Genomic DNA, 23974 nt, shown 5'->3' on the forward strand with positions numbered 1-23974 from the left:
AACATGTACTTGGTGGTACAGTAACTGAAAAAGGTGAAGAACCACTGCTCTATCTAATGTGATGATTTTTTTGTGTAACAACACAGACATACGTGGCCAACATCTTGATTGCGGTGAACCCTTACTATGACATCCCCAAACTGTACGTTCCAGAGACCATCAAGTCTTATCGTGGCCGGTCCCTGGGCACTCTACCACCTCACGTCTACGCAATCGGTGAGAGCACATATCTCTTATACAACAATGGCTGCTATACTGCCTGGTTTCTGCACATAAATATAGTCTGTTTAAAGCAATGGCTATATTTGAGTTACATTTCAATTAAGGCTAGGTGTTGTCAAAGCATCATATCCGTTACATGATTGATGATGTGGTTTTTCAGCGGACAAGGCCTACCGAGACATGAGAGTCCTGAAGATGAGCCAGTCTATCATAGTGTCTGGAGAATCTGGGGCCGGGAAGACAGAAAACACCAAGTTTGTCCTCAGGTTTGAGCTAAAGGACCACTATGATCGTGTTAGTTATTACAGACAACCATACTAATCTTAAAGGTAGACTCAACAAGATGACATTGCATGCACAAAGTAAACACTGGGGCAATTTCCACAACAACTTAGAGCGCTTAAGCTCAAGGCTAAACTTGAGCTTAATGTTTTGGTCCTGTATAGGGCTGTGACGGTCATGAAACTTTGTCAGCCTGTAACTGTCATGCAAATGACTGCCGGGCTCACGGTAATTGACCGCTAATTAACATAAACACGTTAAGCATCTCCAGGCCTCCACTCATACAAGCAGCAGATGTGCGCCTTTGGAACATCTACATTTAAAAATAGACTAATAAATCAATTTAACACACACTTTCACAATAAATCCAATATCTAGTTAATTTAGCAGACAGGATATGCTTATAAACCCATTAACTTGTTCATTAGCTGACAATATATGCTTAAATCTATTATCTAGTTCATTTAGCAGACAATATATGCTTATAAATCCTGTGACATTTATTTTATATTATGATTTTGTAGTAAGAAGAATATAATTGATCTTAGCTGAATGAAATAGAATGGATATTTTTCCTATTCCCGAGCGAGTGAAGTGGCTATTTGAAATAGGTCTTATATGCTAGATTGAGTTATTTGGCAACATTAGTTGTGAATTATACAAACCTTGGGCTGCATGATGCAACTATATTTATGATTTGTAAAAGTTGCAAAAAAGCTTGTGCTTTGTTCCTGGCCTCAGGCTTAATACGCTGTTCTCTCAAGTGATCATATTCTCACCCATCAAACTATTCTTAATTTAATCTTATATTAGTAAGGACATGAAATTTGATTTAGAATGTCCCATTGTCAAATGGGCAGGAACTGTGGCAGGGGAAAAAATACATGTCCTCCATATGCATCTGAATAGTGAATGGAGGCTGCGCCTTCCCAGTTCCTTTTTCAATCATGCCGGGTATGCTACTCCGCTTTTACAGTGGAGCAATGTGCTTAATATTAGCAGCTAAGAAATACATATAGTAGCAGTAGAAAGCTGGGACCATCCTCTTTTTAGTGGAAACCATCAAAATTCAACTTTCACAAGTGATTGCATATAGAAATGTCTGAGTTTATAAGAACCCTTATTTCACTCTACTCCTCAACCACTGTTTGAGGAGCAGCCAGCCTCTCACTGTGCGACAGGTGATATTCTGTCCAAACTCTGCACGCCATGGGCTCTCCAACCCTGTTCCTGAAGCTACCCAGTGCTTAATTTGGGAAACCAAGTGAAATCTATTTGGGAACATCGATAGTAACATGTTTTCACAACAAAACAAATTTCATTAAACTGTTGACAGTCCCTCGCAGCACGCTGGAGAAAGGAATGAGGAGATGGAAACGCATGGTGGTGAGACATTCTGTAGCTAAATTTAATGTCAGCCTATTAATTATGGAAATTCCTTATTACTAGACTATCAAATACAAATTCACTGTAATTGTAGGCTAACTAGCCGCCCTGCACAATCAATGTACCAACAGCATCACATAGGCCTACGTTCTCCCAGACTAATGGATAGAACGTTTGGAGCTTAGCATACAGTAACCAGTCCTTCCAGTATGCATAATATTACAGGCCATACTCAAAGGCGATTACTTGAGTTTGTTTTGTGCTACAAAACATTCGGAAAGTATTCAGACCCCTTGCCTTTTTCCACATTTTGTTAAGTTACAGCCTTATTCTAAAATGTATTAAATATTTTTTTCCCTCATTAATCTACACACAATACCACATAATGACAAAGAAAAAACGTTTTTTTTTTTAAATGTTTGCAAATTTATTACAAATAAAAAACAGAAGACCCTTTGCTATGAGACTCAAAATTAAACTCAAGTGCATCCTGTTTCCATTGATCATCCTTGAGATGTTTCGACAACTTGATTGGAGTCCACCTGTGGTAAATTCAATTGATTGGAGATGATTTGGAAAGGCACACACCTGTCTATATAAGGTCCCATAGTTGACAGTACATGTCAGAGCAAAAACAAAGCCATGAGGTCGAAGGAATTGTCCGTGGAGCTCCGAGACAGGATTGTGTTGAGGCACAGATCTGGGGAAGGGTACCAAAGCATTTCTGCAGCATTGAAGATCCCCAAGAACCCAGGGCCTCCATCATCCTAGAGCTGGCCACCCGGCCAAACTGAGCATTCGGGGGAGAAGGGCCTTGGACAGGGAGGTGACCAAGAACATGATGGTCACTGTCAGAGCTCCAGAGTTCCTCTATGGACCATCTCTGCAGCAGTCCACCAATCAGCCCTTTATAGTAGAGTGGCCAGACGGAAGCCACTCCTCAGTAAAAGGCACATGACAGTCCGCTTGGAGTTTGCCAAAAGGCACCTAAAGGACTCTCAGACCATGAGAAACAAGATTCTGTGGTCTGATGAAACCAAGATTGAACTATTTGGCCTTAATGCCAAGCGTCACGTCTGGAGGACACCTGGCACCATCACTACGGTGAAGCATGGTTGTGGCAGCATCATGCTGTGTGGATGTTTTTCAGAGGCAGGGACTGGGAGGCTAGTCAGGATCTAGGGAAAGATGAACAGAGCAAAGTACAGAGATGTCCTTGATGAAAACCTGCTCCAGAGCTCTCAGGACCTCCGACTGGAGAGAAGGTTCACCTTCCAACAATGACCCTAAGCACACAGCCAATACAAGACAGGAGTGGCTTCGGGACAAGTCTCTGAATGTCCTTGAGTTGCCCAGCCAGTGCCCAGACTTGAACCTGATCAAACATCTCTGGAGAGACCTGAAAATAGCCATGCAGTGACGCTCTCCATCCAACCTGACAGAGCTTGAGAGGATCTGCAGAGAAGAATGGGAGATAAAACCCAAATACAGGTGTGCCAAGAAGACTACACGTTGTAATCGCTTCAAAGGTGTTTCAACAAAGTACTGAGAAAAGGGTCTAAATACTTTTTAAATTTTTAATACATTTGTAAACATTTCTAAAAACCTCTTTTTGCTTTGTCATTTGTGTGTAGATCTATTGTGTGTAGATTGATGGGGGGAGACTATACATTTTTGGAATAAGGCTGTAATGTAACAAAATGTGGTAAAAGTCAAGGGGTCTGAATACTTTTCGAATGCCCTGTATAGGCTAGACCAAATGTACTAAAAATGTTTTTCTACATTGCGTAATATTCGGTAGTCTATTAGGCTATGTATTGTATAAAGGCACAATCATTATTTTAATTCGGGCTTGGGTTATAGGCGAAGGCATAAGCTCTAATATGGGTCTGGGTGTTTTACATGCGGCAACTTAAATGTTTTGAATTAATAATCACCTTAGAAAAAGCTGTCCATTTTGTTGCTTGGAATTGAAATAAGATCCACAACAACCATTTTTTCCACTGTTCTAATTCTCAGAGTAAAACACTCAACGGACATTATGAAGCTTAACCAATTTTAATTCTTCCCAGAGGGTCAGTACAGCTACATTCAGACAAAAACATTTTCACACAAGCACTGATATTTAACCATTCCTCATAGACTGAGTCTCCTCCTACCCATCTGTACAAACATTGTTCTTTACTTCTAGGCAGGACACTAGTGATACGGGCCATAAACTTTTCTTTTTCCCATAAGGTGACCTGACCTCAACCCCCCTCCATCACTAATCTATGGCTCTCTCCCCTTATCAATTCCTGCCACATGTAATCGCTTCCCTGCACTCAACACATTCCAAGCTTAGTTGCACACACTATATACCTTCCTTCTATAACCGTTAACTTCTGATGTAGACCCTCTAAACCTCAGCACTCCATCAGTGACATGAAGAAGTATATTTGATATTCTCCGAACCCAACATGTTGCACTTCTTTCTTCAAGTTGATCGATCACAGTGAGGTCAAACAATGTAGCCTAACAGTGAATTTCAAAAGATTAATACAGTTTTGATGATAATTGTTTGATGTGATTTTCCATTATATTTGCATTGATGTCAGAGTGATTAGAGACAATGGAGGTTGTTAGCGAGTTGGGTAATACCAATGTATCAGAGCCATTCATGTAGCCTACAGCGCACATCGGAGTAGATTACCGGGACTCAACGGTCAGGTGGAATTTGACTGTGGTCATGAATCGTGACATCCGGTGTGGGGGTAATATGGTCACCGTAACAGCCCTAGTCCTGTAGCTACCACTTTGAAACAGCATGAAGAGCACATACACATAATACATTGTGTAACTGTGTGAGTGAAGCGTTACAGTTCTTTGCCATGTCATCTAGTTGATTCTACCTTTAACCAAACTTAGCATGTTGTGTTTAATGACATTGGTTGTCAATGAGTAAGCCATGGTTTCTGTAGTACACCTCATGTCCAAACATTAACTTCATATACTGTAGCGTTGTTGTTAGTCTTCATCTGACATTCATCCCATAGATATTTAACAACGTCATACGGCACCGGGCAAGATATTGATGAGAGAATTGTTGAAGGTAGGATTTAACATATAACTTCCTAATCATACTTACTGTTCTAAAGTTGAAGAGATCCCAAATACTTATTTTGTGCTTGTGAATTTCAGCAAACCCCCTGCTTGAGGCCTTTGGAAACGCCAAGACAGTCCGGAATAACAACAGCAGTCGTTTTGGAAAATTTGTGGAAATCCACTTCAATGAAAAGGTTAGCCATCATTTTCTGTGGGAAAACATTTTTTTGTCATGATAAGGAATTTCACTATTTTGGTCAAATTCAATGTACATAATGCATTGCAGTGTGTTGGCCAATTTCATTGTTGCTTCATCGGCCCACATTTTATGTGTGTGTGTGTGTGTGTGTGTGTGTGTGTGTGTGTGTGTGTGTGTGTGTGTGTGTGTGTGTGTGTGTGTGTGTGTGTGTGTGTGTAACAGAATAATGTGGTAGGTGGCTTCGTGTCCCACTACCTGCTGGAAAAGTCAAGGATCTGCATGCAGAGTAAAGAGGAGAGGAACTACCACATCTTCTACAGGCTGTGTGCCGGAGCCTCTGAAGACATCAGACAGAAGCTGCACCTTGACTCCCCTGACAGCTTCAGGGTCAGTCTCTCTCACACACACACACACACACACACACACACACACACACACACACAGAGCACGACCGGTGTATCACTGAAGAGTGTAACCAGAGAGCATCAAGTCTTTGCATACCAAGTTGAGAGAATGGATGGATGAGTCCTTTTGAAAGAAAGCTGCAAATAGCCCTGTTCCCCATGCCTCACTGGGTTCTTTGAGAGAGGGAGGTCATCTGTTCCTCTCCCTGCCTAATGGTCGTCTGTTCCTCTCCCTGCCTAATGAAGCAACACTGATCCCGCTGCCAAATTCTTCCACCGTGAAGCAAATTGTGTCAATGGAAAAACTCCATTGAATCGTCAGTCGTGTCATTGGTGGACATTTTCCAGTGTCTTTTCTTTTTTTAGTTGGACATTTTCCATTAAAAAGCATGAGTTGGCACACACCCAGAGACAATTATTTAGTGTAGAGGTGCTGACTAATGGTGAATAAACTGTATGCTATAAAAATAACTAGTTGCACACTCTATATTCCCAGTAATTTATTGGGTAAACCACCAACGTTTCAGCATCACTGTGTCTTCATTTTTCCTCTTGACATAATCTTGCTGCCAAATAGTGTAAAAGTAGTCCTAGACAACAGAGGCTTTCCACCACGTTCTCAACTGACCCAAATACAGGCCTATGTCTGGTCAGTGGTGTTACGCTATTCTCTACATGACCACTAGATGTCATGTGTGCTATATGTAATGAACTAAAGTCTGTTACTTGTGTCTGAAAGTGGAGAGAGTGCACCTACTTAGTATTTGTTAGGTATTTCTCTGTTCCAGCTGCGCCCCCAGTGTAACTAAGTGCATGTTTGTGAATATGGGATTTGGGATGTAATAGAACTGTGATTGGTGTTCTAGAACTAACACACTAAAGGTGTTAGGGGATTACCTAAATTCCTTGTTTAATTTCACCTGCACTCTAAACAACACTATAACAATGCTTCAACAACTATAGTTGTTGTTTTGGGTATTTTTCACAGTACGATTATATCAAGTCTCCACGGAGACAGTCACATCAACAGAGGCAATTAATTCCAATGCAATTAAAACCAAGCCAACCGTGAAGCCACTTTTACATAATAGATAGTTCATTGAACATGACAAAAGCAATGCCACTGTTCTTGAATTTGTTACTCTACAAGATGTATTAATTACTAAATTAAACAAATGATTTATTAGCATCAATACTGGAGTTGAGAGAGCAGACATACTGGCTGAGGATAGGTATACACGACCAGACCTGCTATGAAAAAGCACTATTATCCCTAATGCTACCTCATTCACTTTGCACATAAGCCACTTTTAGTCTCTTGTTCCAAGTCGTCGTCAGTCTCATTCAAGTCATAATGTTCTGCCGACATCTAAATCTCTCAATTTTAGAAACATATCCAACATAGTTTAGCTTATACGGTTTGTCTACACTTAGATTATTTATTGAATGCTAATTGTTTGTGTGTGTTCTCCTTTGTCTTCGTAGTATTTGAATCAAGGATGCACAAGATACTTTGCCAGCAAGGACACAGACAAACAGATCATGCAGAATCGCAAGAGTCCTGAGGTACTGTACCTTTCAGCCTATTCTGTTTTACCTCTCTGACCAGTCAGGGCCTTCACAGCTGCTAGTGCTTGATTTATTCCAAATCCTCTTGGCCACAAATGGCTTTGAATTGAATGTGAATATGAACTTTAAGGACTGAGTAGTCATTTATTTAGTCATATAAATATATTGACTTTTTGGGACAGTTTTCTTGCAAAACTGTATCAAGGTTTGTCTTCAGAAATAAACAACTTGCGGTGCAAATGTTATTGTACTGTATGCTCACTAAGCATTGATATGGGAGAAAGCTCTTGAGTATAAATTATTGCACATATGGAAATTGGGCAAAAAACAATCCAAATCAAATTACAATTTGTTGTTTCAGAATTAGTTGAGGTCTGTGTTTGATTAAATGTAAGATGTTAAAATAATTCTAATTTTGCCCATGCAGGAAATGTGATTAATTGTGTTGTTAACTCTCATAAGAATAACGCACCATTTTTGTCCCTCGGGTGTATTACCAATACATTAATTTCACTGTGTAAAGTAGGAACATGTATCATTGTTTGCTTATTAAACATTTATTGTGCACAAAAAAGGAAAAGAAATAGTAACATTGGCACAGGTGAAAGTCTGGCCAATCTCTTGTGTGAATTGTTATATTCCTATGTAGGCCTGTTTGATTTGGTCTATGTTTTTACCATTTTGACAATTAACCACCTTTTCACAGCTTCTATTCAGTGTGTTGAGAGAGCAATGATCTCGTGACACTTGGCATGTTACTAATCAAGGTTGTTGTGCGTCTCTTTGCCCTGCCCCGGGTCAATGTAATGCAGGATAATAAGGTGATGACGCTTTCCGTAGGAGACGCTCCGTGTATTAGTCACGATGTAAACCCTGAGGAGAGACTCAGCTTCACATGCATGGGATTGTAGTGCAAACAGGACATTATGCAGAGCATGTTTCTTTATCAATGTGCATGGATGGGCCTTTGCCATTTTTTTTCTTGGTTGTCTAGTTTCTATCTGGCTCAGAATGTCACAGTGTGGTGTATTCTCAGTCTAAGTAGATATTGTTACTGATACATACTTATGACTTGGTCAGTGGAAATGTTTAAATATTTAAGCCAATTTCCTGCGATTCTACACATTTCTCCATGGCGCTGAGAGAAATTGTTTGTTTTATAGCAAATGTCCTGCCATTCTAGACATTTTGCCATGAAGCTGAGAGAAAATGTTTCAATTTTAAAGATAATTTCCTGCAATTCTAAGCATTTTGCCATGGCTGATGCTGTGTTCTTTGCTCAAACATTATAACAAAATCAATACTATATATAAATGTATTTTTTACATGTTCAATTCTCCCCGGCTGTCTCGCTTTTATTTTGGTGATTGCTAGTTCTGAAAGATTATATTATTACAACAAAAAAAATATATATATATATAGTTCCATTATCTTTTCTACATACTTTATCTGGTTTTAGTCTTAAGTTTACACTGAAAGGGTTTTTCCATCCCAAATCTATATTTTTGGTGACTATTTGGGATTTCAATAGCAGAAAGATCCCTGCTGTAGTAGTATTGAACAACGTAACACTGTGACATTCGGTTTGGTGTGCCTCTGTTTTTGCTTCCTACAGCCCTCCTTCAAACCAGAAATCACAAATCCACTGTACTTTTCTATACCTCTGCTTATATCTGTCAGTGGTGGATTTCTGATACTGGGATAGTGAGAGGGAGCATTTGATATGTCAGTGTGAAACAGGTAACGCAGAGATGCGGTCTTAAGGGCAGATATTCAGAAGGCGGCCGAAAGTTCTGGTGCAAAGGTGTCCATATTTATTCACAGTGTTCAATAGTGCTAGCGGCGATGAATATTTACCAAACAGGGAGACAATAGACTTACTTCTCAAACAAAATAACAAACTGCATGCGGCAGGGCGGCAGGTGGCCTAGTGATTAGAGCGTTGGACTAGTAATCAAAAGGTTGCAAGATCGAATCCCCGAGTTGACCAGGTAAAAATATGTCGTTCTGCCCCTGAACAAGGCAGTTAACCCACTGTTCCTAGGCTGCCTAGTTAAATAAAGGTTAAAAAAATAATATGCACTAAGCTTAAAACAGGCTTACCCTGTAGCTTCCATAGCTCTTACAGGTTGGGGGTGTACCTGGCTCAAGGAGCCTAACCACTTGAATTCTAAAACAGAACTTAATTACTCTCCAAAACAAGCCCATATATGCCCAAGGTACACTTCCTGGAACATACCAATATGTAGGGCAATAGAACACCAACACCTGGCTAGTACAAATGTAACTCGCTTCCTTGTAATTACCTCATCACATACATTCTGCCTACAACAGATGTGACCATTTCCATGTACTCTTTAAATTTGGCACACGTTAAATAGCATTAATAGTTAATGGAACCGGCGAATGGCGGCAACCCAGTAACATATAACAGTGTGCGTAGATGTGCGTGCTCCTGACGCACAACCCAAATGACACAGACAGGACACACGGCACTCCGACACAACGTGGGAAGTATGAACAAAGGAAAACATTAACAGAATGAACTAAACATAGTTTCTAGCTCGTGGGTGTTAACGATGATTCTCTGCACAGAAACGTTTCACTCTTGAGTAGGCTATAGACCGGTAAATTACCGCATTGATGTGTGCAACAGATTATATGAAACTACTTTTTCCATACAAACATTTTCCTTCGGAACTGGGCATAAACTACACTGAGGGACAAAACATTAGGAACACCTGCTCTTTCCATGACAGACTGAACAGGTGAATCAAAGTGAAGGCTATGGTCCCTTATTGATGTCACCTGTTAAATCCACTTCAAATCAGTGTAGATGAAGGGGAGGAGACAGGTTAAAGAAGGATTTTTAAGCCTTCAGACAATCTAGACATGGATTGTGTATGTGTGCCATTCAGAGGGTGAATGGGCAAGACAAAACATTTAAGTGCCTTTGAACGGGTTATGGTAGTAGGTGACAGGCGCACCAGTTTAAGTGTGTCAACTGCAACGCTGCTTGGTTTTTCACGCTCAACATTTTCTTTTATCAAGAATGTTCCACCACCCAAAGGACATCCAGCTAACTTGAAACAACTGTGGGAAGCATTGGAGTTGACATGGGCTAGCATCCCTGTGGAACGATTTCGTCACCTTGTAGTCCATCCCTGGTGAATTAAGGCTGTTCTGAGAGCAAAAGGGGGTGTAACTCAATATTAGCATGGTGTTCCTAATGTTTTGTACATTCAGGGTACATTTAAGTGATAATGCTCGAGAAACCGGTGTTTGGAGGATATATTGGCACAAGTGTTGTTAGGCCTGATTCGTTCTTATCCCTTGCTTGCTAGCTTGCCAACTACAGCTAACTTACAGCCAAGTCAAAAAGTGCAGCCAGAATGAAAGTAGCTGCATTAGCATTTGTTTAAGCTGTTTTCTAGTGATGTTTATTTGGATACATCCATAACAATGAGCTAATGAGGCTGGATTTCACCTGGCATAGATAATGTGCTTTACTCGTCAGGACACTGTTGCTCAGAGGACCTAGCCAACAACACAGCTAACACAATCACTTCAAACTGGAAAGACTGCAAACTAGCTGCACGTCGTTTCACCTTTTTTAAATTGACATTTCTTTGTATAGATCCATAAAAATTGCCAGATGATTAATGATTTCGACCGGCTGAGAAACGCTGCCTGCGTGCCTGTCTGTCTCGTCCAGACTCCCGACACGTTCATTACTATGAGACAGCTGGAGATTGAATTTGAATATTGAAACAATGTTGCAAATGTCGGATAGACAGACAGCAAGTTTTATAGAAATCTCTGGTGTTGAAAACTAAATGTTAGTCTAAAAGAAATGTGAGATAATGTCTAGATGCTTTTTATAGTGGAGATCACGTTTATACAGTGCCTGGCTGTGTTTATTTCACGGTCAGAGGGAACAGAGTAAATAGGCGTTTTTAACGTCATAGATTTAGCCGGTGGTAACTTGTGGAATAGACACCGGCTGGAATGCAGTTTTAACCAATCAGCATTCAAGATTAGACCCACCCGTTGTATAAACTGTAGCTTACTGCTAACAAAGGACTGTATACTGCTAACAAAGAACTATATACTGCTAACAAAGAACTGTAAATGTAGCTTACTGCTAACAAAGAACTATAAACTGTAGCTTATTGCTGACAAAGGACTGTAAACTGTAGCTTACTGCTGACAAAGGACTGTAAACTGCTGACAAAGAACTGTAAACTGTAGCTTACTGCTAACAAAGAACTGTAAACTATAGCTTAATGCTAACAAAGGACTGTAAACTGTAGCTTACTGCTAACAAAGGAGCTAAATAATAATATAGTCATGTGCAGTATAATGCTTCTAGAAAGAAAAGGCAAAATGCATAAGAGAAATAGAATGAGCTATTTTAATGTAATGACAGATTACACAATGTGCGTGTTCGTGAAGAGTGGGCATAAATCCACTTCGTCCCAGTCAGTGAAGCCTACTGTATCACTGCAGTCTTGTTCATATAGTAGGATAGTTTGCTGTGTGTGTGATGGCTCTCACACGACAAATGTCAGCCTACAAGGGACCAGGAGTTTTCCCATAGTCAGGCCACATGATGCTGGAAAGACTCCTGACCTTAACCAGTACAGGGCCTGTATTCACAAAGAGTGCTGATCTAGGATCAGGTCCCCAGCACGCCTACTCTGAGACTCTTTGTGAATATGGGCCCAGGCGCAGTATCCTGACTCTCCAGTCTCACCTTCTTCCAGCATGTGAAGCTGGGCGCCCTGAAGGACCTTCTGCTGGACGACCAGGGAGACTTCAACAGGATGTGCGGGGCCATGAAGAAGATTGGCCTGGACGACACGGAGAAGCTGGACCTGTTCAGGGTGGTGGCCGGGGTGCTGCACCTGGGCAACGTCGACTTTGAGGAGACTGGGAGCACATCGGGTAAGTCAAGTTACCTACACAACCTCTCTCTTAAGGAGTTTTCACACATAGCTCAGAGGTATAGTTCGATTCAGTTTGGTTATTTGTTACATTACATTTTTTTTTCTCATTTGGTTCAGTTGGTTTCACATTGCCAAATGTCAAACAAACTAAAATACCTAAACAAAAACACGTGTCCATGCTAGTGTCGTGTCTTTGGGCATCACTAACTTGAAGACATGTTTATCAAATAACTCTCTGTAATTATTATTACGCGATTAATTGATTAATCGTGTAACTGTAATTAACTAGGAGTTCGGGACACCAAGGAAAATATTCAGATTACACAGTTATAATTTTACTAATATAACTGTCAGATATTATAACACTATATATTATAAGATCTGATCTATTATCTTCTTGTTTTAATGATGTTATTACCTCACGTCCAGTCTCATGCCAAACGTCCTAAATTGTTGTTATCTGCACGAACCCAGTCTTCACTAAGTCATCCATACATCAATTGTCTTAAAATAATTTATTTACTAAACTAAGTCATTCACAGAAAGCATACAAAACAGTAGGTATCGTTACAAAGCAATGGTAGAGGAAGGTGCCCTAATGGGCTAAACCGGCATGGCGGCTTGTTAACCTGTTAGGGTATAGGGGGCAGTATTGAGAATTTTTTGAAAAAAGATGTGCCCATTTTTAAATGCCTCCTACACCTACCCAGTAACTACAATATGCATATACTTATTATATATGGATAGAAAACACCCTAAAGTTTCAAAAACTGTTTGAATGGTGTCTGTGAGTATAACAGAACTCATTTGGCAGGCAAAACCCTGAGACAGATTCTGACAGGAAGTGGATACCTGATGTGTTGAATTGACTTTGAGCCTATGCCATTGAAAAACAAAGGGGGTGAATTATATTCTGGCACTTCCTATTGCTTCCACAAGATGTCCCCAGCCTTTACAAAGTGTTTTGAGTGTTCTACAGTGAGATCTGACCGAATAAGAGCCATGGAACGTGATGGTCCATCATTCACCCTGGCGCGCGATTTGATGGTGGGTACTCTCATTCCGAAACGTTTTAAAAGAAAACCCAATGGTCCGCCTTGAATTTTATTCATGTTCTGGTTAAAAAAGGCCCTAATGATTTATGCGATACAACGTTTGACATGTTTGAACGAACGGAAATATATTTTTTCCGTTCTTGAAGTGAAGTGAAGTCCGGCTGGCTTAGATCATGCGCTACAACACGGAGGTTTTTCGACATAAATGATGAGCTTTTTTGAACAAAAATACATTCGTTATGGACCTGGGACTCTTTGGAAGTGACATCTGATGAAGAGAATCAAAGGTAATGGATTATTTATATAGTATTTTCGATTTTAGATTCCTCCAACATGGCGGTTAGTCTGTATCGCGATGCGTATTTGTCTGGCGCAGTGCTCAGATTATTGCAAAGTGTGATCTCCCAGTAAGGTTAATTTAAAATCTGACAAGTCCATTGCGTTCAAGAGATGTAAATCTATAATTCTTTGAATGACAATATAATATTTTAGCAATGTTTTCTAATATTAATTAATTATTTTGTCGTCATGACTTGACTGCCGGTATTGGAGGGAAACGATTTCCTGAACATCAACGCCATAGTAAAACACTGTTTTTAGATATAAATATGAACTTGATAGAACTAAAAATGCATGCATTGTCTAACAAAATGTCCTAGGAGTGTCATCTGATGGAGATTGTAAAAGGTTAGTGCATAATTTTAGCTGATTGTATGGTTTTGGTGAGGCATGTCTTTGAATCGACAATGCATTGCACACAGCTATTGTCAATGTACTCTCCTAACATAACCTAACTTTATGCTTTCCCCGTAAAACCTTTTTGAAATCGGTAAACGTGGTTAGATTAAGAAGATGTTTATCTTTCAAAGGCTGTAAGTTAGTTGTATGTTTGAGAAATTTGAATTTGTACATTTATTTGGTTTCAAATTTGCCGCTCTTGAAATGCACCTGCTGTTGATAGGGTGCGCCACAGGTGGCACGCTAACGTCCCAGGTAGCCTCAAGAAGTTAAACAAAGGGTGATAAGGGTCAGCTGAGAAGGCACAACAGAGTTGATAAATATTAACAATTGATATGCTAATCCTTTGCACATGAACGCTCACTCATTCGGAAACAATTGCAATCAATATATATATTTACGCTCAGTGTGTCGTCGTGATCTTTGTTGGAGAGTTTCGTCCTCTCTCTCTCTCTCTCGGTTAGAATGGATCTTTCAAAGCGACATTCATTAATGTCGTTATAGAATGGATGTTTCGTCGGTCTTCGCGTTCAATGACACCGAATTTCTAGCTGCAGACTAGTAATTAATATCAAAGACTTGTTATTATTCTGTCGGTATCATTAGTCTAAAAGTTTAACCACGTGGTATGATTAAAGTTCAGTAGAGGAATGCATGGTCAAACCTTGGCTCTCTCTCTTCTCGAGGTAAGCTGGTCTGCAGAAAGAAACCCTGGGTGGGCTTATATACTGAACGTAGAAAAGGCTGTCACATGATGCCTTGTCCTGTCTGTGTCCCTGGGGGCGTGCCGATGACTTAGTTAAGCTTTGAACAGACATACAATTCTCTCACATTAACATAAGTACAAAGCATCTCAATATATTCCAAATAGCTTTATCCTTATTCATAAATTTTATACAACCATTAGATATAGGTCTCATCGCTGAGGCTAGTATATAAACCTTAGTATGGTAATATGGCCATATTGTCTCTGAGTTTCACAAAATTGTACCAAGCGGACCAGTTCGTAGCTGGATTCTTCACCGATCTTTTATACCTTCTCCAGAACATAAATGTCGTTCGGTTCCCCCGTCCGGTGAGGTGGAAGAATTCCTTTGTCTCTCTATGAAACCATTCTGTCTCAAAACTGTGGCCTGTGAGGCAGGACATTCCCTTTGGAATTTCTGACCGCCTTCTGACCACAGCAGCCTGGGTAGGGGGAGGTAGGTAGGGGGATGGTGCATAGAAAAGGCTTGGTGCAGAGGGGGGGGGGGGGGGGGTGGTTTAACTGTGCTCGCTGTAGGGCAATGTCATGACACTAGTAATTTGTTTATTGGCCAAAAATGCATTTATGAAAAGTTAAATCCATCGATGACTGGCAAGAAGAATCACTTGTGTGTCCTGAACATCATACTACTTTAGCTTTGGTCTTCCAACAACATGCGACGTGAATAGGCTATATTCAGCAGCCTATATCTCCGCTCATAAATGTGCTGCTATACTCAATGTTTCAGCCATATCAAGATATGATGCTGCGTGCATTTCATCAAATGCTCGCAGTCAAACAGCCAATAATACTGCGTGACTCTGTTTTTTTTCCTTGTGTTTTTTACGAAACGCATTCTCACCTGCAGCGAACCCCGGTACGAGTTTGGTGCGTTGTTTACTGCGCTCCCGAGTGTGGATAGTGTGTTCACACCAGTCCAAACAAACCAAAATAAGGGGGGAATTTGGTAAACCGCTCCAAACCAGTTTGGTGTGAAAGCCCCATTATTGTAGCTCTCTTGTCTCGTCTCCTTCCTCTAGTCTCATCTCGTCTCTTCTAGTCTCGTCTCCTTCCTCTAGTCTCGTCTCCTTCCGCTCGTCTCGTCTCCTTCCTCTAGTCTCGTCTCCTTCCTCTAGCCTCGTCTCCTTCCTCTAGTCTCGTCTCCTTCCTCTAGTCTCGTCTCCTTCCTCTAGTCTCATCTCCTTCCTCTAGTCTCGTCTCCTTCCTCTAGTCTCCTCTCATCTCGTATCCTCTCGTCTCGTCTATTACAATGTCCCCACACCTACGCAGATACACATACAGGCGCAGAGTTCTCCCACGCCACCTTGCGCCACCCACTGGTCTCGTCTAATCTAGTCTCTTCTACTCTCTTCTACTCTAATCTCCTCTCCTTTCGTCTACACTCCTCTCGTCCCTTCTCGTCAACTCTCCTCATCTCGTCTACACTACTCTCCTCTTGTCTCCTACTCGCCTTTCATCTCATCTCGTCTACACTACTCTCCTCTCGTCTACTCTCCTTTCCTCTACTGTTGACTTACCCTATTCCGTACAAATTTGCGCAACTGCGGCGTTCAAATGAGGCTGCAATGAAAACGAATGGGACTGTAGCGACTGTGTTGGCATCAAAATCTGGGGTGTGAACTACGTTTCTATTCAAGCGTTGATTGACATGGTAAAGGCTCGATAGTATTGGAGAATTGTTGAAAAAACGCCCCCCTCCGATGCTGTACATTAAATTGTGACGTGTCATGACGTAACGTACAGCACGCATAATGCAACTCATTCTGTGTCGTACAGCTTCTCTCCACCAGGTGTAGTGCTTCTCTCGCAGATTAAAAACAAAACAAGACAGGAACACAGTAAGGCGGGTTACCTAGTCAATTGTACAACTGAATGCATTCATTTTGTGTCATCACTGCAAGCCATCATGACTCTTAAAAGCCGCGACAGCCGCAGTTTACTTCTGAAGATGACTTTAGCGCCGCCCAAAAACCCGATTTTCAAATTCGACACAAACCTTCAAATAGATATGTAATGACACATTATATAAACTCTTTGTAGTGTTATAAATTAGAAATTTTAGAGGTGATAAGTTCGTAGGTTTCGCTTCCCAACCCGCCATTTTTAAAAACCTGACAGAGCTCATTGCCTTCTTCAATCATGCAGAGAGGGGCAGCATGAAGATCTCCTCATTTGATTTTGCTGGAAAGGGGAGAAATTGTGCTTTACAATGGTATTCATATTACAGTTGACCTGGAAGTATTTTGGGGGCTCTAAAATAAGGTCAATTGTACGTTACAGCACGATATACGAAAGTGCGTTAGCTAGCTATAGTCTCCTCTCCTCTAGTCTCCTCTCCTCTAGTCTCCTCTCCTCTAGTCTCCTTCCTCTAGTCTCCTCTCCTCTAGTCTCCTCTCCTCTAGTCTCCTCTCCTCTAGTCTCCTCTCCTCTAGTCTCCTTCCTCTAGTCTCCTCTCCTCTAGTCTTCTCTTCTCTAGTCCCCCCTCCTCTGCTTTCCTCCCCTCTACTCTAATCTCCAATAGTGTCCTCGACTCTAGTGTCCTCGACTCTAGTGTCCTCGACTCTAGTCTCCTCGACTCGACTCTAGTCTCCTCTACACTAGTCTCCTCACCTCTTCTTTCTTCTCCTCTAGTCTCTCCTTTTCTTTCCTCTCGTCTAGTCTCCTCTACTCTCCTGTAGTCTCCTCTACTCTCCTGTAGTCTCCTCTACTCTCCTGTAGTCTCCTCTACTCTCCTGTAGTCTCCTCGGCTCTCCTCTAGTCCCCTCTACTCTAGTCTCCTCTCTTCTAGTGTCCTCTTCTTTCCTCTCGTCTACACTACTCTCCTCTCGTCTCCTCTCCTCTACTCCCCACCCCTTGCTGACACATTCTTCTCTGTCGGGTCTCACTGTCCCACTTTGGAAGTAGACCCATTGAAAAGAACATGCTCAACTGAAACCACTCTCCTATAATGTAACTGACCCAGAAGTGCTGAAATGCATCTGACAGATAGGAAAAGTCATGATTCAAGCTGAAGATGGATGATGTAATAGAGTACTGCCTGGAGAGCAGATATTACCTGGAACATCGCACGGTGCTCTCACTCCTCTGAAATGGATACATCTGCCCATTTCCCTCCATCACACCCTCTTCCTGTCTTTGCAGGACATTATCTAGGCCGACTTCACTGCCTGCAATGAAGCCATTACGTCTGCAGAATGTGTGGCGTGTGTTCACCATGAGATGCTGTATTCAAGCACTAGGCAGCAGAAAGAAAGAAGTAGAATCCATCCAAAATCCAATTGAAGTGGCATGATGGAAGTTGCCCGTTTCTTTGTGTGCGCACCAATCATTTGTGTGTGTGTGTGTGTGTGTGTGTGTGTGTGTGTGGTGCATATGCGTGTCTACTTGTGTGTGTGTTTCCAGGCGGCTGCATCCTGATGAACCAGTCCAGTCCGACACTAGCCTACTGTGCTGACCTCCTGGGGTTGGACCAGGAAGACCTGAGAGTTAGCCTCACCACCAGGGTCATGCTCACAACAGCAGGGGGCGCCAAAGGAACAGTTATCAAGTAAGAATACCTCTAAATTAGATGAGTAGATTTTATTGGTTTCTCGCAGTCATTTTACTATAAAATAGTCAAATCCTAATTGATTGTAAATCCACTACTGCTGCACTTAGCATCATGCCCTTATCTACTAGTTTAGGCCAGGGTCAACATTGTGGTGTGGTGAAGAAGATTAGCGCTGAATTCCAATTTCATACCCTTCTCCCACACGAGTACACTTTTCACTCCCCTCAAGGGTTTCAATGTGTCGAGGGCATGGGCCAGAGGGAGTTTCAGCTGTTTCATAATTCAGTGCAGGGATCTGGTATGTGGAGCTGAGAAAATATGAAAGATTACACTTTTTGTTGGCCAGGGGTGAAAATACCGTATTCCCATACAGTGAGACTGTGTGGCGTAATGCTCTGTCTTGATGCTACGTATGTTGACGTCTCCTCATTACGATGGACCCAGTCAGTAGAGAGGCTAAAGATGGGCTAATCGTATAGGCTACATCTATACTGTTTAATCAACTATGGCACTGGCCGACAGTAATAGTCCTGATGGCTCTTAAACCCATTTGGGACATGCTTAGCCACCCTTATTTATATAGATGGATTGCATAAGAGGGAAAAGCTTAAAACTTAACTAAGTCTGGTACATTGTGGATCTAGTCTTGAGTATGCTATAAAGCTGTTTATATGATGTAACCCATACACACAATTCAACCCTTCATTCAAGTTCATGTGGAATGAGCACTCAATAATTGAATTATCCTTACTCAATATTAATCTCTGGCCATTCACAAATTACTATTCGTTTTTATTCATTCTTATACACTAAAATCTAAGCCCTGGCGGTAGCGCTATAGGTAAGGGGGGTGTCAAATATTTTAGCTAATTTCACAACAAGAATTATGGGCGCAGTAACTGACGCGAAAGGGCTGTCTTTTGATGAATAAACAAGTTGAAGGTGTGTCGGGGCTTGACCCCTCACTGGCCAATCAGAACGTGCTCCATGGCTAAATACAATACATTCGGAAAGTATTCAGACCCCTTGACTTTTTCCACATTGTGTTACTTTAAAGCCTTATTCTAAAATGTATTAAGTAAAACATTATCCTCATCAATCTACACACAATAACCCATAATGACAAAGCGAAAACAGGTTTAGAGAAATTTTAGCAAATTCATTAAACATAGATAAGTAAATAAGGTATTTCTTTAAGTATTTAGACCCTTTGCTATGAGACTCGAAATTGAGCTCGGGTGCATCCTGTTGCCTTTGCTCAGCCTTGATGTTTCTACAACTTGATTGGAGTCCACCTGTGGTCAATTCAATTGATTTGGACATGATTTGGAAAGGCACACACCTGTCTATTTAAGGTCCCACAGTTGACAGTGCATGTCAGAGCAAAAACCAAGCCATGAGGTCGAAGGAATTGTCTATAGAGCTCCGAGGCAGGATTGTGTCGAAGGTCCAAGAACACAGTGGCTTCCATCATTCTTAAATGGAAGAAGTTTGGAACCACCAAGACCCTTCTTAGAGCTGGCCGCCCGGCCAATCTGAGCAATCGGGGAAGAAGAGCCTTGGTATAGGAGGTGACCAAGAACCCGATGGTCACTCTGACAGAGCTCCAGAGTTCATCTGTGGAAATGGGAGAACTTTCCAGAAGGACCATTTATTTTATTTAACCTTTATTTAACTAGGCAAGTCAGTTAAGAACAAATTCTTATTTACAATGGCGGCCTACCAAAAGGCAAAGGCCTCCTGCGGGGACGGGGGCTGTGATTTAAAAATAAAACAATTGAATAAAAATAGGACAAAACACACATCACGACGAGAGACAGCACAACACTACATAGAGACCTAAGACAACAACATAGCATGGCAGCAACACATGAAAACACAGCATGGGAGCAACACAACATGACAACAACATGGTAGCAGCACAAAACATGGTACAAACATTATTGGGCACAGACAACAGCACAAAGGGCAAGAAGGTAGAGACAACAATGCATCACGCAAAGCAGTCACAACTGTCAGTGAGAGTGTCCATGATTGAGTCTTTGAATGAAGAGATTGAGATAAAACTGTCCAGTTTGAGTGATTGTTGCAGCTCGTTCCAGTCGATAGCTGCAGCAAACTGAAAAGACGAGCAACCTAGGGATGTCTGTGCTTTGGGGACCTTTAACAGAATGTGACTGGCAGAATGGGTGTTGTATGTGGAGGATGAGGGCTGCAGTAGATATCTCAGATAGGGGAGAGTGAGGCCTAAGAGGGTTTTATAAGTAAGCATCAGCCAGTGGGTCTTGCGACGGGTATACAGAGATGACCAGTTTACAGAGGAGTATAGAGTGCAGTGATGTCATATTAGGAGCATTGGTGGCAAATCTGATGGCCGAATGGTAAAGAACATCTAGCCGCTCGAGAGCACCCTTACCTGCCGATCTATAAATTACATCTCCGTAATCTAGCATGAAGGGATGGTCATCTGAATCAGCGTTAGTATGGCAGCTGGGGTGAAAGAGGAGCGATTATGATAGAGGAAACCAAGTCTAGATGTAACCTTAGCCTGCAGCTTTGATATGTGCTGAGAGAAGGACAGTGCACCGTCTAGCCATACTCCCAAGTACTTGTTTGAGGTGACAACCTCAAGCTCTAAACCCTCAGAGGTAGTAATCACACCAGTGGGGAGAGGGGCATTCTTCTTACCAAACCATATGACCTTTGTTTTGGAGGTGTTCAGAACACGGTTAAGGGCAGAGAAAGCTTTGTTGTAGAGGGTTTAACACAAAATCCTGGGAGGGGCCAGCTGAGTATAAGACTGTGTCATCTGCATATAAATGTATGGGAGAGCTTCCTACTCCCTGAGCTATGTTGTTGATGTAAATTGTGAAGAGCATGGGGCCTAGGATCTAGCCTTTGGGTACTCCCTTGGTGACAGGCAGTGGCTGAGACAGCAAATGTTCTGACTTTATACACTGCACTCTTTGAGAGAGGTAGTTAGCAAACCAGGCCAAAGACCCCTCAGAGACACCAATACTCCTTAACCGGCCCACAAGAATGGAATGGTCTACCGTATCAAAAGCTTTGACCAAGTCAATAAAAATAGCAGCACGACATTTCTTATAATCAAGGGCAATGGTGACATTGAGGACCGTTAAAGTTGCAGTGACACATCATAACCTGAGCGGATACCAGATAGAATACTATAGACATGAAGAAAGCCAGTCAGTTGATTATTGACAAGTTTTTCCAACACTTTTTATAAACAGGGTAAAATAGAAATAGGCCTAGAACAGTTAGGATCAGCTTGATCTCCCCCTTTAAATAAAGGACACACCATGGCCGCCTTCCAAGCAATGGGAACCTCTCCAGAAAGGGGAGAGAGGTTAAAAAGATCAGAGATAGGCTTGGCGATGATAGGGACTGCAACCTTAAATAAGAAAGGGTCTAAACCATCTGACCCAGATGTTTTTTTGGGGGTCAAGTTTAAGGAGCTCCTTTAGCACCTCGGACACAGTGACTGCCTGCAGGGAGAAACTTTGTAGCGGGGCAGGGAAAAAAGAGGGAGGAGCATTGGGGCTAGTCGCATTAGAAGGGGTGGGAGATGAGGACATTTTGGATGGGCAAGGAGGCATGGCTGAGTCAAATAGGAATCCTGACTTAATGAGGTGGTGATTTAAAAAGCTCAGCCATGTGCTCCTTGTCAGTAACAACCACATCATCAACATTAAGGGACACGGGCAGCTGTGAGGAGGAGGGTTTATTCTCCAGGTCTTTAACCGTTTTCCAGAACTTCTTGGTGTTAGACCCACAGAGAGAGAACTGCTCCTTAAAGTAACTAACTTTGTCCTTCCGGATAGCCTGAGTGCACGTATTTATCATTTGCCTGAACGAGAGCCAGTCAAAGTATGCGTGTGTCGGGCCTTTTCGCCAAATGCAATTCTTGAGGTGGAGTAACTCTGCAAGATCATGGTCGAACCAGGGGCTGAACCTGTTTTGAATTCTCATTTTCTTTTTTTCGGGCATGTTTGTTAACAATATCACTGAAAATATCAAAAAAGAAGGTCCATGTGTCTTCAACAGAGGGGATCAAGCTGATTTTATACCATTTTACAGAGGCCAGTTCATGAACGAAAGCTTGCTCATTTAAGTTTTTTAGCAAGCGTCTACTGTATGACAAATCAGGACAGGTCGTTTCACTGAACAGCCATTATGAACACAGGCTGTAAAACAGTGATCACTAATTTCATTACAGAAAACACCAGACTGATACCTATCAGGATTATTTGTGAGGAAAACATTGAGGAGAGTAGTATTTTCTGGGTGTGTGGAGTCATACCTTGTGTGATTGGAAATAATCTGAGAAAGATTTAGGGAGTCTCATTGCTTTAGGACTTGGTCAGGTGGTTTAACCATTTCTGCAGCACTCCACCAATCAGGCCTTTATGGTAGAGTGGCCAGACGGACACCACTCCTCAGTAAAAGGCACATGACAGCCCGCTTGGAGTTTGCCAAAAGGCACATAAAGACTCTCAGACCATGAGAAACAAGATTCTCTTGTCTGATGAAACCAAGATTAAACTCTTTGGCCTGAATGCCAAGCGTCACATCTTGAGGAAACCTGGCACCATCCCTACTGTGAAGCATGGTGGTGGCAGCATCATGCTGTGGGGATGTTTTTCAGTGGCAGGTACTGGGAAACTATTAAGGATCAAAGGAAAGATGAACCGAGCAGAGTACAGTGAGATCCTTGATGAAAACCTGCTCCAGAGTGCTCAGGACTTCAGACTGGGGGCGAAGGTTCACCTTCCGACAGGACAACAACCCTAAGCACACAACCAAGAGAACGCAGGAGTGGCTTTGGGAAACAAGTCTCTCAATGTCCTTGAGTGGCCCAGCCTGAGGCTGGACTTGAACCGGATCTAACATGTCTGGAGAGAACTGAAAATAGCTGTGCAGTGATGCTCCCCATCCAAAGTGACTGAGCTTGAGAGGATCTGCAGAGAAGAATGGGAGAAACTCCCCAAATACAGGTGTGCCAGGCTTTTAGCGTCATACCCAATAAGACTCGATGCTGTAATCGCTGCAAAAAAGGTGCTCCAACAAAGTACTGAGTAAAAGGTCTGAATACTTATGTAAATGTGATATTTCCAGGGGTTTTTTTTAACATAAATTTGCAGCATAAAAAAATACTGCCTTTGCTTTGTCATTATGGGGTATTGTGTGTAGATTGATGAGGGGAAAAAACAATTTATTCAATTTTAGAGTAAGGCTGTAACATAACAAAATGTGGAAAAATTCAAAGGGTCTGAAAATGTTCCGACTGCACTGTACAGTGTGGTTACTTCAAGTTGTGTATTTACTGTATTTTATGTATTGCGTTGTCATCAACTCAAGTTCGAATGTTAGTCCGTTACAGCCTATTTTGTGAAATAGCCTACAGAAACAAAATAAAAAAATGTAGGCCTATCCCATATTTGCCAAATATGCTGAATATGTTTTTGAACAGTAATTGCATGGCTTCAATATGGAAATATATTGTTAAAATAGCATGCACACTGATATATAGGCCTACTGTAAAATGTGTTATGTTTGAGCTATGGACAGGCCAAACATTTTCAATAAGCAAAATTAAATTCACTATTGATAAGACCTAAAAAGACAGTGAATAATTCTAATAAAACAAAACAACTTGTTGTAAATAGGCTGTCTAAATACAGTTACAGGCACCATAATTACTCCTTGTAGGCATATAATATTAGGTGTAGACAATGTAGGATTTTACACA

At 41.6% G+C, this 23974-nt stretch overlaps 1 protein-coding gene across 3 annotated transcripts in view; it reads left to right on the forward strand.

Annotated features, from left to right (window-relative positions):
- The window catches only part of LOC115172840 (unconventional myosin-VI), a 106976-nt gene that overhangs the window by 37108 nt on the left and 45894 nt on the right, over window positions 1-23974 (forward strand). For all 3 annotated transcript variants that reach the window (XM_029730640.1, XM_029730638.1, XM_029730639.1), the window contains 8 exons: window positions 87-216; window positions 383-488; window positions 4926-4981; window positions 5071-5168; window positions 5396-5560; window positions 7063-7143; window positions 11913-12093; window positions 18057-18201. In XM_029730640.1, coding sequence (XP_029586500.1) covers window positions 87-216; window positions 383-488; window positions 4926-4981; window positions 5071-5168; window positions 5396-5560; window positions 7063-7143; window positions 11913-12093; window positions 18057-18201 — 962 coding nt within the window. The remainder of the gene's footprint in view (window positions 1-86; window positions 217-382; window positions 489-4925; window positions 4982-5070; window positions 5169-5395; window positions 5561-7062; window positions 7144-11912; window positions 12094-18056; window positions 18202-23974) is intronic.

Source organism: Salmo trutta, chromosome 33, assembly GCF_901001165.1.
Source record: "Salmo trutta chromosome 33, fSalTru1.1, whole genome shotgun sequence".
Classification (NCBI taxonomy): domain Eukaryota; kingdom Metazoa; phylum Chordata; class Actinopteri; order Salmoniformes; family Salmonidae; genus Salmo; species Salmo trutta.